This window comes from Salvelinus sp. IW2-2015, linkage group LG13, assembly GCF_002910315.2.
Source record: "Salvelinus sp. IW2-2015 linkage group LG13, ASM291031v2, whole genome shotgun sequence".
NCBI classification, from domain to species: domain Eukaryota; kingdom Metazoa; phylum Chordata; class Actinopteri; order Salmoniformes; family Salmonidae; genus Salvelinus; species Salvelinus sp. IW2-2015.
Window position 1 is genome coordinate 41,718,211 of NC_036853.1, and position 18,734 is coordinate 41,736,944.

General features: G+C 45.9%; 1 protein-coding gene across 1 annotated transcript in view; it reads right to left on the reverse strand.

Moving 5' to 3' along the window:
- Window positions 1–18,734, reverse strand: part of LOC111971493 (seizure protein 6 homolog) — an 82,062-nt gene that overhangs the window by 24,405 nt on the left and 38,923 nt on the right. The window contains exons 6-9 of the mRNA XM_023998295.2: window positions 9,371–9,563; window positions 8,695–8,880; window positions 8,225–8,408; window positions 1,738–1,901 (exon numbers count right to left, since the gene is read on the reverse strand). Coding sequence (XP_023854063.2) covers window positions 1,738–1,901; window positions 8,225–8,408; window positions 8,695–8,880; window positions 9,371–9,563 — 727 coding nt within the window. The remainder of the gene's footprint in view (window positions 1–1,737; window positions 1,902–8,224; window positions 8,409–8,694; window positions 8,881–9,370; window positions 9,564–18,734) is intronic.

Consider the following 18,734-nt stretch of genomic DNA (forward strand, 5'->3'; position numbering starts at 1 on the left):
TCCACCTCTGGCCTGCTCGCCTCCCTACCTCTGAGGAAGTACAGTTCCCGCTCAGCCCAGTCAAAACTGTTCGCTGCTCTGGCACCCCAATGGTGGAACAAACTCCCTCACGACGCCAGGTCAGCGGAGTCAATCACCACCTTCCGGAGACACCTGAAACCCCACCTCTTTAAGGAATACCTAGGATAGGATAAAGTAATCCTTCTAACACCCCCCCCCTTAAAAGAGTTAGATGCACTATTGTAAAGTGGTTGTTCCACTGGATATCATAAGGTGAATGCACCAATTTGTAAGTCGCTCTGGATAAGAGCGTCTGCTAAATGACTTAAATGTAAAAATGTAAATGATATCTACAGAAGACAGATCTGGCTTCTGTTTGAGTGTTTGTTTAATAGCCTACTGATTCCGTGAGCACCAAGCCTTATGCAATGGCACAATGTCGGATAAAGCAGATTTGGCTGTTTTTAATCTTTGCTATGCTGTAATAAAGCTTTACAATTGTTTTTTCGTTAGAACAGACTGGCATTACTTAATTCTTTAGGGTTGTTTACACTGTTCCAAACAGGCAGAAAAATCATATTGTAATCTAACAGCACCTGTTTGTCACACATAGTATGCACACAGCTCTTGCTCCTATACCCTGCTTTTTCTTGATCTCCTTCGTATGGTTATTATTACCATTATGATCATCATTATAATAATAAGTCATGTCGTTATCATTAGTAGGCCTTGTATAACCACCATTGAACTGTAGGCATAAGAGGGCGTCCTGTTTAGTCTTAATACCGTAACTTACTTAGGCCTACATTTCAATATATAGGCTACTGAATCAATCATTCATTTTTTCATGCCATCACACTATGCGAGACATTTATGCTTTGAAATGCAATCAAGCATTTTAGTTTTATAATGAAATAACAAAGGGAGCTTCGAATAATTTGCCTAAACAACAAATAAACTGCAATTCAAGAATGCATGCAACTATTTTTTGTCTTCTGTAATAAAGGCTTTGTATGACTTATTTTGTGTAAGAACAGACTCTCTGGTACAGTTATTTATTTAGTGTTGTTTACACAGTTCCAAAATGGTCAGAAAGAATTATAATAATGTAACTTAACAGCAGCTGTTTGGCACACATAATACTCATACAACGCTTGCTCTTATACCCTCCTTTATCTTGATCTCAAGTTGTCAGTAGTTTCCACAGCTAAGTCAAATGTCTTCCACAGATCTGACTTCCTCTTTCCCTCCTGAGCAACCAGTAAACATTCGCCCGTTTCGCGTTTTTCACGTCTTCCTCATCAATTTTGCTGTTGACATTACTGTGTTTGGAGTTTGTTATAACAAATGTATTGATGTGATTATGATAAGCTATAGGTCAGGCCCTATTGGTTATATGCATGCGATGAGAGTGAGACAATGTGCGCTGTCATTTTTTTTAACACAGTCTGACATTTCTTGAGTCATTTGTGTGTCTTAATTATTTAATCAAACAGTATGCTTAAACCATCAGACAAGCTCAGTGCATATGTAGTTGGTTTTATTCCAGCACATATGGAAAAATAAGTTTAAAAGTTTCGACCAATGGATTGGTCTTAAGAACAMGACGACTCTCGGTCAACCAAGATTTTATTTTGACGGGGACAGCCCTAAACTAAAGCAGTCAATTAACAATTAAGAGTGAGAAAGAGACAAGAGAAACTGTGTTCTGATGCTGGGAGCATTTTAAGGTCTCACCTTCATAGCGCAGAGCTAGCAGTAGCGGGATGAAAGAGGAGTCGGCCGTGAGCTCCAGGTAGAGTATGAAGCCCTCACTCACGATTCCACGCTCTGGAACATCGTCCAGGTCTGAGTCAAAGAGCAGCGGAGCCATAGAGTTGTTTCCGCTTCGCACAATCAGCCTGACAAAGAGGGAGAAGAAAGGATGGAGGGGAAGAAAGAAGAGTAGAGAGGCAGCAATCAAATCAAACTGTAACGTCCTGACCAGAGTTCTTATGTGTTTTGCTTGTTTAGTGTTGGTCAGGACGTGAGCTGGGTGGGAATTCTATGTTGTGTGTCTAGTTTGTCTGTTTCTATGTTGGGTTAAATGTGTTGCCTGATATGGTTCTCAATTAGAGGCAGGTGTTTGACGTTTCCTCTGATTGAGAACCATATTAAGGTAGGCTGTTCTCACTGTTTGTTTGTGGGTGATTGTTCCTGTGTCAGTGTTGGTGCTACACGGGACTGTGACGGTTAGTTTGTTTGTCATTTTGTATAGTGTCTTGTTTTGTTTGATTAAATTCATTATGTCTAATTACCACGCTGCACATTGGTCTATCTTGATCCTTCTCGCCTCTCCTCGTCTGAGGAGGAGGGCGACGTAGACTGCCGTTACAGAATCACCCACCACCAAAGGATCAAGCAGTGTGGCAACGGGCAGCAGCGACAGCAGCAGCGGTACCAGGAGGAATGGACATGGGAACAAATATTGAACGGAGAAGGACCCTGGGCTAAGGTTGGCGAGAATCGCCGGTCTCGGGAGGAGATGGAGGCAGCGAAAGCCCAGGATCGGTGGTATGAGGAGGCAGCACGGAAGCGTGGCTGGAAGCCCGTGTAGAAACCCCAAAMATTTCTTGGGGGGGGGGGCTAAAGGGTAGTGTGGCGAGGGCAGGTAGGAAACCTGCGCCCACTTCCCATGCTTACCGTGGAGAGCGGGAGTACGGGCAGACACCGTGTTATGCGGAAGAGCGCACGGTGTCTCCTGTACGGGTGCATAGCCCGGTGCGGGTTATTCCACCTCCCCGCACTGGGCGGGCTAGATTGAGCATTGAGCCAAGTGCCATGAAGCCGGCTCTACATATCTGGCCTCCAGTACGTCTCCTCGGGCCGGTGTACATGGCACCAGCCTTACGCATGGTGTCCCCGGTTCGCCAACACAGCCCAGTGCGGGYTATTCCACCTCCCCGCACTGGACGGGCTACGGGGAGCATTCAACCAGGTAAGGTTKGGCAGGCTCGGTGCTCAAGGGAGCCAGTACGCCTGCACGGTCCGGTATATCCGGCGCCACCTTCCCGCCCCAGCCCAGTACCACCAGTGCCTACACCACGCACCAGGCTTCCTGTGCGTCTCCAGARCCCTGTTCCTCCTCCACGCACTCTCCCTGTGGTGCGTGTCTCCAGCTCAGTACCTCCAGTTCCGGCACCACGCACCAAGCCTCCTGTGCGTCTCCAGAGCCCTGTTCCTCCTCCACGCACTAGCCCTATGGTGCGTGTCTCCAGCCCGGTACCACCAGTTCCGGTACCACGCACCAGGCCTATAGTGCGCTTTGAGATTCAGGGTGCCCTGTTCCTGCTCCCCGCACTAGCCTTGAGGTGCGTGTTTCCAGTCTGGTACCACCAGTTCCGGCACCACGCACCAGGCCTACTGTGCGCCTCAGCAGGTCAGAGTCGGCCGTCTGCCCAACGCCGCCTGCACTGCTTGCCTGCCCAGCGCCATCTGAGCCATCCGTTGCCCAGCGCCTCTGAGCCATCCGTCTGCCCCAGCGCCACCTGAGCCATCCGTCTGCCCAGCGCCACCTGAGCCACCGTCTGCCGCGCCATCTGAGCCATCCGTCTTGCCCAGCGCTATCTGAGCCGCCCGTCTGTCCCGAGCCGTCAGAGCCGTTCGTCAGTCAGGAGCCGCTAGAGCCGTGCGTCAGTCAGGAGCCGCCAGAGCGCAGCCAGTCAGGAGCCGCCAGAGCCGCCAGCCAGTCAGGAGCCGCCAGAGCGCCCAGCCAGTCAGGAGCCGCCAGAGCCGCCAGCCAGTCAGAGCCGCCAGAGCCGCCAGCCAGTCAGGAGCCGCCAGAGCCGCCAGCCAGTCAGGAGCCGCCAGAGCCGCCAGCCAGTCAGGAGCCGCCAGCCAGTCAGGAGCCGCCAGAGCCGCCAGCCGTCAGGAGCCGCCAGAGCCGCCAGCCAGTCATGAGCTGCCCTCCAGTCATGAGCTGCCCTCCAGTCATGAGCTGCCCTCCAGTCATGAGCTGCCCTCCAGTCATGAGCTGCCCTCCAGTCATGAGCTGCCCTCCAGTCATGAGCTGCCCTCCAGCATGAGCTGCCTCTCCAGCCCATGAGCTGCCCCTCAGCCCGGAGCTGCCCCTCAGCCCGGAGCTGCCATAATAGTCCGAGCTGCCATATAGTCCGGAGCTGCATCTAGTCCGAAGCAACCGTTCAGTCCAGAGCTGCCTCTCTGTCCGGAGCTGTCCTTCAGTCCGGAGTTGCCCTCTGTCCTGAGCACCCCTCTGTCCTGAGCTACCCCTCGTCCTGAGCTACCCTCTGTCCTGACTACCCCTCTGTCCTGAGCTACCCCTCTGTCCTGAGCTACCCCTCTGTCCTGAGCTACCCCTCTGTCCTGAGCTACCCTCTTTGCCTGAGCTACCCCTCTGTCCTGAGCTACCCCTCTGTCCTGAGCTACCTTCTCTGTCCTGAGTTGTCTATATTTTAGGAGGGGCCTTGGTGAGGGTTCCTGGACCATGGTCGGGGGCGAGGGTCGCCACTCAAAGGACGCTAAGGAGGGTGACAAAGACAGTGGTGGAGTGGTGTCCTCGTCCACCGCCGGAGCCGCCACCGCGGACAGATGCCCACCCAGACCCTCCTCTTGAGTTTTAGGGGTGCGTTCGGAGTCCGCACCTCAGGAGGGGGGTACTGTAACGTCCTGACCAGAGTTCTTATGTGTTTGCTTGTTTAGTGTTGGTCAGGACGTGAGCTGGGTGGGAATTCTATGTGTTGTGTGTCTAGTTTGTCTGTTTCTATGTTGGGTTAAATGTGTTGCCTGATATGGTTCTCAATTAGAGGCAGGTGTTTGACGTTTCCTCTGATTGAGAACCATATTAAGGTAGGCTGTTCTCACTGTTTGTTTGTGGGTGATTGTTCCTGTGTCAGTGTTGGTGCTACACGGGACTTGACGGTTAGTTTGTTTTGTCATTTTGTATGATAGTGTCTTGTTTTTGTTTGATTAAATTCATTATGTCTAATTACCACGCTGCACATTGGTCTTCTGATCCTTCTCGCCTCTCCTCGTCTGAGGAGGAGGACGACGTAGACTGCCGTTACACAAACTTAATTTGTCACATGCACAGAATACAACAAGTGTAGAACTTTACTGTGAAATGCTTACTTACAAGCCCTTAACCGACAGTGCAGTTCAAGAAGAGTTAATAAAATATTTACCAAGTAGACTAAAATAAAAAGTAATAATACAAAACGAACACAATAAGAATAACAATAATGAGGTTATATACAGGGGGCACCGGTACCGAGTCAGTGTGCAGGGGTACAGGTTAGTTGAGGTCATTTGTACATGTAGGTGGGGGTGAAGTGACAATGCATAGATAATAAACAGCGAATAGCAACAGTGTACAAAAGGGAGGGGGAGGGTCAATGTAAATTGTCCGGTGGTAAATTTACTAATTGTTCAGCAGTCTTATAGCTTGGGTGTAGAAGCTGTTGAGGAGCCTCTTGGTCCTAGACTTGGCGCTCCGGTCCCGCTTGCCATGCAGTAGCAGAGAAAACAGTCTATAAATGGGGTGACTGGAGTCTCTGACAATTTTATGGGCTTTCCTCTGACACCGCCTATTATATAGGACCTGGATGGCAGGAAGCTTGGCCCCAGTGATGTACTGGGCCGTTTGCACTACCCTCTTTTGAGCCTTACGGTCAGATGCCAAGCAGTTGCCATACTAGGCGGTGATGCAACCAGTCAGGATGTTCTTGATGGTGCAGCTGTAGAACCTTTTGAGGTTCTGGGGACCCATGCCAAATCTTTTCATTCTCCTGAGGGGGGAAAGGTGTTGTCTTGCCCTCTTCACGACTGTCTTGGTATGTTTGGACCATGATAGTTCCTTGGTGATGTGGACAGCRAGGAACTTGAAACTCTCGACCAGCTCCACTACAGCCACGTCGATGTTAATAGGGGACTGTTCGACCCGCCTTTTTCTGTAGTCCACGATCATCTCCTTTGTCTTGCTCACATTGAGGGAGAGGTTGTTGTCCTGGCACCACACTGCCAGTTCTCTGACCTCCTCCCTATAGGCTGTCTCATCGTTGTYGGTGATCAACCCTACCACTGTTGTGTCATCAGCAAACTTAATGATGGTGTTTGGCCGTGCAAAGTCATGTTTGGCCACGCAGTCGTGGGTGAACAGGGAGTACAGGAGGGGACTAAGCACACACCCCTGAGGTTCCCCAGTGTTAAGGATCAGCGTGGCAGACATGTTGTTGCCTACTCTTACCACCTGGGGGCGGCACGTCAGGAAGTCCATGATCCAGTTGCAGAGGGAGGTGTTTAGTCCCAGAGTCGTTAGCTTAGTGATGAGCTTCGTGGGCACTATGATGTTGAACGCTGAGCTGTAGTCAATGAACAGCATTCTCACTTCAGTGTTGCTTGCCTTGAAGCGAGCATAAAAGGCACTTAGCTCGTCTGGTAGGCTCACATCACTGGGCAGCTCGCATCTGGGTGTCCCTTTGTATGCTGTAATAGTTTTCAAGCCCTGTCACATCCGACGAGCATCAGAGCCGGTGTGGTAGGATTCAATCTTAATCCTGTATTGACGCTTTGCTTGCTTAATGGTCTGTCTGAGGGCATAGCGGGATTTCTTATAAGTGTCCGGATTAGTCTCCTGCTCCTTGAAAGTGGCAGCTCTAGCCTTTAGCTCAATGTGGATGTTGCCTGTAATCCATGGCTTCTGGTTGGGATATGTATGTACAGTCACTGTGGGGATGACGTCGTCAATGCACGTATTGATGAAGCGGATGACTGAGGTGGTGTACTCCTCAATGCCATTGGATGAATCCCGGAACATATTCCAGTCTGTAATAGCAAAACGGTCCTGTAGTGTAGCATTCGCGTCATCTGACCACTTCCGTATTGAGCGAGTCACTGGTACTTCCTGCTTTAGTTTTGGCTTGTAAGCAGGAATCAGGAGGATAGAATTGTGGTCAGATTAGCCAAATGGAGGGCGGGGGAGAGCTTTGTATGTAGGTATACAGTGTGTCTATGTATGCGGATGACTCAACACCATACACGTCAGCTACCACAGTGATTGAAATGATTGCAACACTTAACAAAGAGCTGCAGTTAGTTTCAGAATGCGTGGCAAGGAATAGGTTAGATAAAAATACACCTTATGGAACAGCGTGGACTGTGAAGCAACACAAACATAGGCACATAAACATGCATACAAACACACAATAACATACGCACTATACACACACGTATATGTGGATTTTGTGTGGCCTTGGCAGCARCTAATGGGGATCCATAATAAATATAAATACAAATGGAGGGTGGATAAGAACCAGCGGTTTGGAAAGTTACTGAGTGAGGGAAAAGGCAATCACTTGGTTTTGGTCACTGATACAGTTGGATAGCTGTGGATTAGTGAGGAATGTGGGCCGAGGTCAGATGAAGTGAGAAGGAACAGTTTTATTACACACATCACTTAACTTCCCTCCTAGCAACAGATATGTATTGGCTGTTTTGATGTGCAAGGAGGAGACTGTGCTGGTGGAAAAATGTATTTGTCTTTTTAGCTGTTTGACCCATTGGGTGTATTAACTTGGTTTGAGCTTTGACTAGTTGTCTGTTAGGTTATGACAAACAGAGTGAAAAACTAACACTAGTGTCCAAAACACAGCGAAGGCAGGTCACCAGCAAAAACACAGTGAAGGCTGGTCACCAGCAAAACCAGCATCTATACTGGACCAGCCTATGATGGTGAATGCTGAACTCACAATACAATGCAGCCAAATTATTGTTGTACTTTTGCAACTTCACTTTTTCAAAGTAAGTTATTATCTAACCAATACACAATACTGGGTTAGAAAATAGAATTGTACTAAGATCGGTTTTACATTATTCATGTGGAATTGAGCAGCTGCATCTGCAGTTTGAACAATAACACAGCTGTCACCACGCCACTGATTTAGTAAATAGCTGAGGGATGGGGCTGGAGACATGTAACCACTCTCAAATTCATAGACTGACCATCCATGTGACTTGAACATGTTTGGACTTTATACAGTGTTTGTTCACAATTAGATAGAAGTAAAAACAAGGTTATATTTTGGGTACTGATGGGGTAAGACAGTTGAACTAAGCTCATGAGGCATTTATAAGTTATATTCTTTAAGGATCAAAGGGTACATATCATTAATTTAAAAGTAAAACAATGGATGTAGCAATTGCAGATTGCCCCTTTAACATCTTAACTTACTTATCATTGTCCTCGTCCAGCGCAACCCTCTCAAAGTGGAGGTGAAGCCTATGTCCCTTCTTGGCCTCCAGTAGCCAATGGCAGCTCAGATTATTGCCGTTGCTATGGTTACTCGTAGATGGAGGAGGCGGCGAGAAGATTCTACCCACGGTCGCGTTTCGGATCCACCCTCCACATGACACAGCTAACAGTTGGGAAGAACAATCAAGAGTCATCAGTTATATACACTGTGTGTGGACACTGGCGTTGGGGCCAGCCACAGAAACATCAGCACTTCCCTCAACTGTGTGAGATGATGTGTGGGGCCTTCCGTGGACAAACAATTTCCCATGAGCTCACAGTACCCATACTGGCCACAACAAAACTGMATTGTGCGTTTCAGGAAACACATTTTCTGTGCAGCCCAGACAATTGTTGTATCCTATTGACATGGTCAAAGATTCTACAGTCAGAAGATAGCGAACACTAACCCACACACTGAGGTTCAGGAGAGCTCCAATGGGGTTGAGTCATGTTCAAGCAGGTGGCTACCTCGTGGCCCCTGACCTGGAAGCCAGGGTCACAGTGGAAGTGGGCATGGCCTCCAGGGTGGATGTCCGTTACTGTCACACCCCCTCCCTCAGGAGAAAGAGGGAACAAGCAGGAGAGGAGGAAGGCTGTTGCATGTAGGACAGATTAAGGGAGTGAGAAAGATGGAGGAAAGAGAGAGTGCTACAGATCAATTGTACAAAACAAGGCAGGATGACATGTGAACAAACCATCACACTCAAAGCGCTCACTGGGGTGAAATACCTTTTATTTGATTAAATAAAAATAATATTTAACCTTTATTTAACTAGGCAAGTCAGCTAAGAACAAATTCTTATTTACAATAACGGCCTACCCCGGCCAAACCTGGACGATGCTGGGCCAATTGTGCGCCTCCCTATGGGACTCTTAATCACGGACGGATGTCAATCACCTTGATAATGTATTCATGCAAAATTTGAGTAGTCGTTTAATTTTTTTTWATTTTTATTAAACTAAAATAATCACCTCAAGTTTGGTGTGCTTCCCCTCCTTGTTGTGGACAGCACCCATATAAAACCATTGTATTGACTCAAACATGTTTTCTTGGAAAAAGAAAAGACGCCACTCTGAATTTACCTTGATAGTGTAGGCTGAACACACCATGATCAGTCTGCCGGAGACTGCGGTAGTAAATCTGCACCTGATTGGTTGAGCTTCGAATCACCTGACCCTCACGCATCAGGGTCTCATTGGCTAAGAGTTCTGGTCCCGTCCCTCCATAGCCAAGGATAGTCAGGGACTCGTCCTTGGATAGGTTCACTTTCTTCACCTGGGGAGAGGGGAGATTGTGGACATCTAGTGATTCATTAAGGAATCATTGAGGAGTAAAAATGCCTAACACTGGTTACTAACCAACATGTATACATTATTCAAAACTGGTTCTACCCAATGTCGAATGGATTTCACATGATGTATACTGCAACTGTTTGCTTGGAGAGGACTACAGGGGTGAAGTGGGTACTCTTAGCAAACAGGTAGCWGGGGAATCCACACCCGCCTACTTTTTCTTTCTCTTCTACCCCAATAGCCGGACACCGCTCTAGCCTGGTGGAAGTGTTTGCTCCCCACAGCCGACTGGCTGGTACTCTGCAGCAATCCCTCTCAGAAGGGGTCTCCCCCTTCCCTGGAGAATGGAGTTGGTGGGATGCTCCTGGATGACATGGTGGATGTTCCTGTTCTCAATCCTACCAACCAGCCATGGAGATATAACACTTGCAGTGGAAATCGAAAGCAGTGTCCTCTGGCAACGGGGGCCTCCTTGGAGATGTTAAGCCYGTACCAGACACAGACTAGAAACAGTTTCGCCTCCCTGGATCCAGAGGTTCCGGCACCTTCCCTGGGGGCTTCCAATTCGAGATCGGATCCAGAGGTACCTGCGCCTCTGTCCTCTGTTCTGTCTCCCTCTCCGGTGGCTTCTACCTCGGGTTCAGATCCACCGTGAGGCTGTCTGAGACTCCAGCCCATTCATCATCCACAATGGATACTACAGCTGGCTCCGGTCTATCGGGCCCTTCGGTCCTCGAGGGGTTTGCGAAATCAGTTGAGGCGAAAGAACGGAAGTTCCTCCTCAGCCATTGCACCAGCTGTCGTCATTGCCAGTTTTATGGGGGGGAAAAATCATAGTTCCCGGGGAAAAAACTCTGTGCTATCCTGGATTATGAGTACAGGACATTACAAGGCTGCTTTCGACCGTTCTACGACAGTTGCCGGGAGCTGACGCTGTCGTAGTCCATGTGGGGTCAAACGACATTAGGAGGGCTAGCTCGGAAATTCTCAAAATGGATTTTAAAGAACTGATTCTAGCACTGAAAGATTCCAAAAAGCGCCAAATTATTCAGGTCCGGTACCATCATTGGGTAGCGGGTGTGAAAGATTCAGCAGAATACTGGCATTACACACCTGGCTAAAATAGTGCTGTAGCTCTGTTGAAATCACTTCTATAGATAACTTTGACACCTTCTGGAAACTTTCTACATTTCCTGTAGAAATGATGGAGTCCATCTGAACCATATTTACTCCTGGACTCAATGACCCAAGCCCAGCTCAGTTAATCCCTACCATTGCGTCTGAGTTATCATAATGCTGTAGCAAATGTACATTATCCCAGGGGCGTTGGCAGACACAATGTAAGTAACATAATGTATGTCCCTCTAATGGCCCTGAATGCCTCTGTTAAGCCTACAGCTATTGTATGCAGTAACATGAACCAGAGTTAAACTGTTAGCACTGACACGGTGTGCCCTAGTAGGAAGTCCATTGTGTGCAGCTCACCCTGCACTATCAGCTCAAACATAAATAACATGAGCATGTCTATTTCTGCTAAGCATCCCAGTAAAGCATTGAAAAGAATCACAAACCCCAGAAAAATTTGAAAAAATAGCCCATATTAACATATGTAGCCTAAGAATAAAGTTCATGAAATCATTAACTTGCTTGTAACAGACGGCATTCATATTCATATTCTCTGAAACTCACCTAGATAATACCTTTGATGATACAGTGGCAGCAATACATGGTTATAAAGTGAACAGAAAAAATATATGCCAATGGTGGAGGTGTTGCTGTTTATACTCAGAATCACATTACTGTATGACTGTTAAATGCCTGTGGATTCATGAGGAATTTTAAAATGTTATGGTTGAGAGGGATGAGGCAAAAGGTATAGAAAATAAGTCTGGATGCACAACCGATTGGCAAACATACTGCAAATTGAGAAATCATGTGACTGAACGGAATAAAAAGAAGAAACTATACTATGAAACAAATATAAATTATATAAAGACGTTATGGGACAAAAGGCAAACTCAGCTCCATCATTCATTGAATCAGATGGCTCATTCATCACAACAGCCACTAATATTGCCATTTACTTTAACTATTTTTTTAATTGGCAAGATTAGTAATCTTAGGCATGGCATGCTAGCAACAAATGCTGACAAGTATAACTGATCAAATTACAAAAGACAAGCCTTGTAATTTTGAATTCTCTTAAGTTAGTGTGGAAGAAGTGAAAAACTATTGTTGACTATCAACAGTGACCAGCCACTGGGGTCTGACAACTTGGATGGAAAATTACTGAGGATAATAGCGGACGATATTGCCACTCGTATTTGCCATATCTTCAATCTAAGCCTACTAGAAAGTGCATTCCCTCAGGCCTGGAGGGAAGCAAAAGTCATTCCGCTACCCAAGAATAGTAAAGCCCCCTTTAATGGCTCAAATAGCTGACAAATCAGCCTGTAATCCTTAGTACAGTTTTGGAGAAAAAAGTTATTTGACCAAATACAATGCAATTTTACTGTAAAAAATTTGACAAAAGACTTTCAGCACGCTCATAGGGAAGGACATTCAACAAGCACAGCACTTACACAAATGGCTGAAAATAGGCTGAAAGAAATTGATGATAAAAATATTGTGGGAGCTGTTTTGTTAGACTGCAGTGCGGCTTTTGACATTATCGATCATAGTCTGTTCATGGAATTTGTAAGTCGCTCTGGATAAGAGCGTCTGCTAAATGACTTAAATGTAAATGTAAATGGAAAAACGTATGTATTATGGCTTTACACCCACTGCTATCAAATCAAATTTTATTGGTCACATACACATATTTAGCAAATGTACTGTATCTAACAGTACAGTAGTATCTAAAATGAGTCACAACAAAACACACATCTAAAATTAAAATAATCTATTTAAGAAATATATAAATATTAGATCATGCAATGTTGGAGTGGCATTGACTAAAATACAGTAGAATAGAATACAGTATATACATATGACATGAGTCTAGCAGCATGTAAACATTATTAAAGTGACTAGTGTTGCATAATTAAAGTGGCCAGTGATTCCAAGTCTATGTATATAGAGCAGCAGCCTCTAAGGTGCAGGGTTGCTTAACCGGGTGGAAGCCGGCTAGTGATGGCTATTTAACAGTCTGATGGCCTTAAGATAGAAGCTGTTTTTTAATCTTGGTCCCAGCTTTAATGCACCTGTACTGACCTCGCCTTCTGGATGATAACGGGGTGAACAGGCCGTGGCTCAGGTGGTTGATGTCCTTGATGATCTTTTTGGCCTTCCTGTGACTTCAGGTGCTGTTTGTTTTGTTGACGTTGAGTGAGAGGTTGTTTCCTGGCACCACTCTCCCAGGAACCTCACCGCCTCCCTGTAGGCCCTCTCGTCATTGTTGGCAATCAGGCCTACTAGTGTTGTGTCGTCTGCAAACTTGATGATTGAGTTGGAGGCATGTCATGTATGAACAGGGAGTACAGGAAAGTGCTGAGCATGCGCCCTTGTGGGGCAACTGTGTTGAGGATAAACGAAGTGGAGGTGTTGTTTCCTACCATCACCCCCTGGGGGCGGTCCGTCAAGAAGTCCAGGAGCCAGTTGCACAGTTCAGACCCAGGGCTCCGAGCTTAATGATGAGCTTGGAGGGTACTATGATGTTGAATGCTGAGCTATAGTCAATGAATAGCATTCTTACATAGGTATTCCTATTGTCCAGATGGGATGGGGAAGCGTGCAGTGCGATGGCATCGTCTGTGGATTTATTGGGGCGGAAAGCAAATTGAAGTGGGTCTGGGTGTCAGGTAAGGTAGAGGTGTGATCCTTAACTAGCCTCTCAAAGCACTTCATGATGACAGAAGTGAGTGCTACGGGGCGATAGTCATTTAGCTCAGTTACCTTTGCTTTCTTGGATACAGGAACAATGGTGGACATATTGAAGCATGTGGGAACAGCAGACTGGGATAGGGAGAGATTGAATATGTCCATAAATACTCCAGCCAGCTGGTCTGCGCGTGCTCTTAAGATGTGGCTAGGGATGCCGTCTGGGCCGGCAGCCTTGCGAGGGCTAACACGTTTAAATGTCTTACTCACGTCAGCCACGGAGAAGGAGAGCCACAGTCCTTGGTAGCGGCCCACGTCGGTGGCACTGTGTTATCCTCAAAGCGGGCGAAGAAGGTGCTTAGCTTGTCCGGTAGCAAGACATCGGGTCTGCGATGTGGCTGGTTTTCCTTTTGTAGTCCATGATTGTCTGTAGATCCTGCCACATACGTCTCATGTCTGTGCCGTTGAATTGCGACTCTGCTTTGTCTCTGTACTGACGTTTTGCCTGTTTGATTGCCTTACGGAGGGAATAACTACACTGTTTGTATTCAGCCATATTGCCAGTCACCTTGCCATGGTTAAATGCGGTGGTTCTCGCTTTCCGTTTTGCGTGAATGTCCAGATGGGATCTATACACAGTTTCTGGTTTCTGGTTTGGTTATGTTTTAATAGTCACAGTGGGTAGAACATCTCCTAAACACTTACTGATGAACTCAGTCACCATATCCGTGTATTCGTCGATGTTATTCTCAGAGGCTACCCATAACATATCCCAGTTCGCGTGATCAAAACAATCTTGAAGCATGGATTCTGATTGGTCAGACCAGCTTTGACTAGACCTTATTATGGATACTTCCTGTTTGAGTTACTGCCTATAGGAAGGGAGGAGCAAAATGGAGTCATGATCAGATCTGCCGAAGGGAGGGCGGTGGAGGGGCTAGTAGGCATTTCGAAAAGTTGAGTAGCAGTGGTCCAATGTTTTTGCGTTTTCCTCAAATTTGYTCTGTTAATATCCCCAGCTACAATAAATGTCGCCTCAGGATATGTGATTTCCAGTTTGCATAAAGTCCAGTGTAGTTCCTTGAGGGCTGTCGTGCTATCGGCTTGATGGGGAATATGCACGGCTGTGACTCTTGGGAGGTAATACGGTCGGCATTTGACTGTGAGGTATTCTAGGTCGGGTGAACAAAAGGACTTGAGTTGCTGTATGTTATCACAATCACACCATGAGTGGTTAATCATGAAACATACACCTCGCCTTTCTTCTTCCCGGAGAGTTCTTTATTTCTGTCTGCACGATGTACTGAGAAACCAGATGGCTGAACGGACAGGGACAGTATATCCCGAGAGAGCCATGTTTCCAGGAAATAGAGTATGTTGCAATCCCTGATGTCTCTCTGGGAGACAAGGAGATCCATGCCCTGAGCTCGTCTCCTTAATTATCCAGAAACTGAAAATTACCGAGTAATATACTCAGAAGCGGTGGATGGTGTTTACGTCTCTTGAATTGAACTAGAAGTCCACTGCGAATACCTTTTCTCCACTGGTGGTGTTTTGGAGCAGCCTCTGGAACAAGTTAAATTGCCCTGGGGGGTACGACCAAAGGATTAAAATCGGGAAAGTTGTATTGTTTGTCGTACGACCGAAACTGAAACCTGTCGAATGCTGAAACCTGAACTAAAGACCTCGGTTTAAAAGCTCACAGTGTTTTTATATATCTTTATTTTATTTTGAATCCTGCGGCTCTGTTGGGCTAAATTGCTGTGAGATGCAAAAGCCTAGCTAGCCTAGCTGGCTCTGTGGACTCAAATGGAGGCCGCTATTGAACGTTTCCAACGTTGCAGGAGCTGCATTTACTTTGCTTTGATCCAGGACAATGTGGACTGCGTTGACTTTCAATGTAGCAACTGCTTGCTTGCGGAGGACTACAGGAGTGAAGTAGCTACTCTTAGCAAGCAAGTAGCAAACCTACATAAGCTACTGGGGAATCCACGCCCACCTACTTTTTATTTTTCTTCCACCCCAGTAGCCGGACGCCGCTCTGGTCTGATGGAAGTTTCGCCGCTAGGCAGGGCTCCATCCCCGAAGGGGTCTCCCCCTTCCCTGGAGAACAGAGCTGATCTCGACCCAACCAACCAGCCATGGAGGTACGTCACTCGCCGTGGAAGTCGAAGAAGGCATCCTTTGGCAATGGGGGTCTCCATGGAGATGTTGAGCCCGGAACTGACACAGACCAGAAACAGCTTTTCCGCCCTGGATCCAGAGGTTCCGGAGACTTCGTCCGTGGTGGCTTCCCAATCAAGATCGGATCCGGAGGTACCTGCGTCTTCGTCCTCGGCTCTCTCTCCCTCGGCTTCTACCTCGGATTCAGATCCTCGGAGCTCACCAGACTGTGAGGCTGCCTGAGAGACCGGCCCATTCAACATCACCGGCTGTCATCATAGGCAGTTCTATGGTGAGAAACATCTCGGTCCCCAAGCCAAAAACCCTGTGCTACTAGGAGCACGAGTACAGGATATAATAAGGCTGCTTCCGACTGTTCTACCACAGATGCCGGGAGCTGACACTGTCATTGCCAACAAAGGGTATATAACAAAGTATTGAGATAAACTTGTTATTGACCAAATACTTATTTTCCACCATAATTTGCAAATAAATTCATTAAAAATCCTACAATGTGATTTTCTGGAATTTTTGAAGTGTACCTATGATGAAAATTACAGGCCTCTCATCTTTTTAAGTGGGAGAACTTGCACAATTGGTGGCTGACTAAATACTTTTTTGCCACACTGTATGTAGCAAAATTTGAAATGGTGTTTTTTACATTAGATAAAAGTAGAGACTCAGAGCTACAAATGATATATCATACACTGCATTTGAGGAAAAATAGGAAAGTAATTCTGCTTTGATAGTTGATCAACTTGTAAACTAACTTTTGAGAAAATCGCCTTTGAATGTTTTACTAGCTAGTGAAGAGCTCTTTGTCAACACCCATTCAGCATTGTTCACGCACTCTTAAGCTTTAGCCCCACCCATCTCGTTTCGCTCTCGAAGCGCACACTTGACGCTCTGGACGATGATTTGTTTACCTCTGGATAGAATGAAAACACCCTAACCAGCTCTGCTGGCAACAATGTCATTGCGCTTGCAGACGTTTACTGACACCGGCCATATTCTACGGGTGTTGTACACACGTCACGTAACGTTAGCTAACAAGCCAGCCAGCCAACGTTAAATAGTTAAACAATGAACAGTGCCAACAATGCCAGTGCTGGGAGCTAACCAACCATGTTCATTGTTAGCCAGCTAGCATTAGGCTCTAACTAGAACAGCACACGGCTCTGGGAAAAGAATAATAACATCAGCTAGGGAGCCAGCCAGGTAACGTTAGCTAGCTAACAGTACACTTTAGCATCAGACATATAGCTAGCTATAAACAATGTACCGAGCTAGGTAAACAAAGTGTAAGTTCACACACGTCACATAATGTTAGCTAATGAGTCAGCCAGCTAATGTTAGCTAGTTAAACAACAATGAACAGTGCCAACAATGCCACAGTGCTGGGAGCTAACCAACCATGTTCAATGTTAGCTAACTAGAACAGCAAACGGCTCTAGGAAATGAATGATAACATCAGCTAGGGAGCCAGCCAGCTAACCTTAGCTAGCTAACAGTACACTTTAGCTTGAAATGAAACCAATTTCTGTCAAAATTAGAAAACGTGTAATATCTGAAAATGTAGCTAGCTATCTTACCTGTATACATCATCGTGTCAGGAATGCCTTGCCACGGTTGCCCTTAGTTTGAAGATGTAATCCGGAGACAGGAGTTTCCTCCATTTCTTTAGCTGTCATAGTCTAATTCCACAGATTTCAAAACTTGATCCTCCAGAAAGTGGAGAGCCACACTTATGCAGCTCCACTACACAGTACAAAAAGCCGCTTTCGACAGGACTACCAACACAGACTGACAAGCTTCTATGGCAGACCAATCCAAACTCCTCTCTCGGCATGTTCAGCCCACTCATTATCTCAGCCAATCATGGCCATTGGGAAGGTTGCCAGCTTTTTCTGTGGATTAACCAACAAGGCTCGTAATTTAACAATTGTATTCGTATTTACAGATAGCATACACGTTTGTTATTAAGGCACATGAAAGTGCACATGTTCAAGGAGGCATTTCTTCCCAAAAATGCATTTTGATTAAAAAAAAATGTTTTACATTCACACGGCTCTCCTGTCTTCACAGGACTTGCGACATACACCTAGTTTCCTGAATCGGGTCACATATGGAAGTATAGATTAGCCAAATTGTTTTACCTGAGCATGACCCAAAAACGAAGGACTTATTAGCCAGCCCTACTCTGTTGTTTATGATTTTGTTGTCATGGAGGACTGATTGGGCTCATTGATTCGAGTTGAAAAACAAATACTGCTTTCATGGAATGGCATGCTTTGAGCACTACTGAAAGTGCTATTTACATGTAAAAAATGAATGCCATATGCTGTATTTGCTGTAGGCCTATTGTTTACCTTTTTGTTGGTGAAACTTTGATATCTTGATAATATGCAGCTGTTTAAAGGGCAAATCCTCAGAGGAAACAATAACAAAATGGGAGCTCCACCTCTGTTTAGGTAAAAAGCTGAGGGATAGGCCTGGAGACATGTAACCATTCTCTGATTAATAGACAGAGCTATGGATGCAAGGACTGACCATCCATGATACACATGTTTTTGTTTTAAACATGTTGTGAGGCTATACAGCATTTGTTTACATTTACAATGTTTACAAACATTGGAATACAACACGCTTATATTTTGTGTTCTCAGCAGTGTGACAGTTGAACTAAGCTCATGAGGGATTTCTAAGTTATATTATTCAAGTATCAATGGATATACACTACCGTTGAAAAGTTTGGGGTCACTTAGAAATGTCCTTGTTTTTGAAAGAAAAGCTAAATATTTGTCCATTACAATAACATCGAAATTATCAGAAATACAGTGTAGACATGTGAATGAAGTAGTACACAGTCTTGTACCAGATCTTCAGTTTCTTGGCAATTTCTTGCATGGAATAGGCTTCATTTCTCAGAACAAGAATAGACTAATGACTTTCAGAAGAAAGTACTTTGTTTCTAGCCATTTTGAGCCTGTAATTGAACACACAAATGCTGATGCTCCAGATACTCAACTAGTATAAAGAAGGCCGGTTTTATTGCTTCTTTAATAAGCAGGACAACAGTTTTCAGCTGTGCTAACATAATTGCAAAAGGGTTTTCTAATGATCAATTAGCCTTTCAAAATGATCAACTTGGATTAGCTAACACAACGTGCCA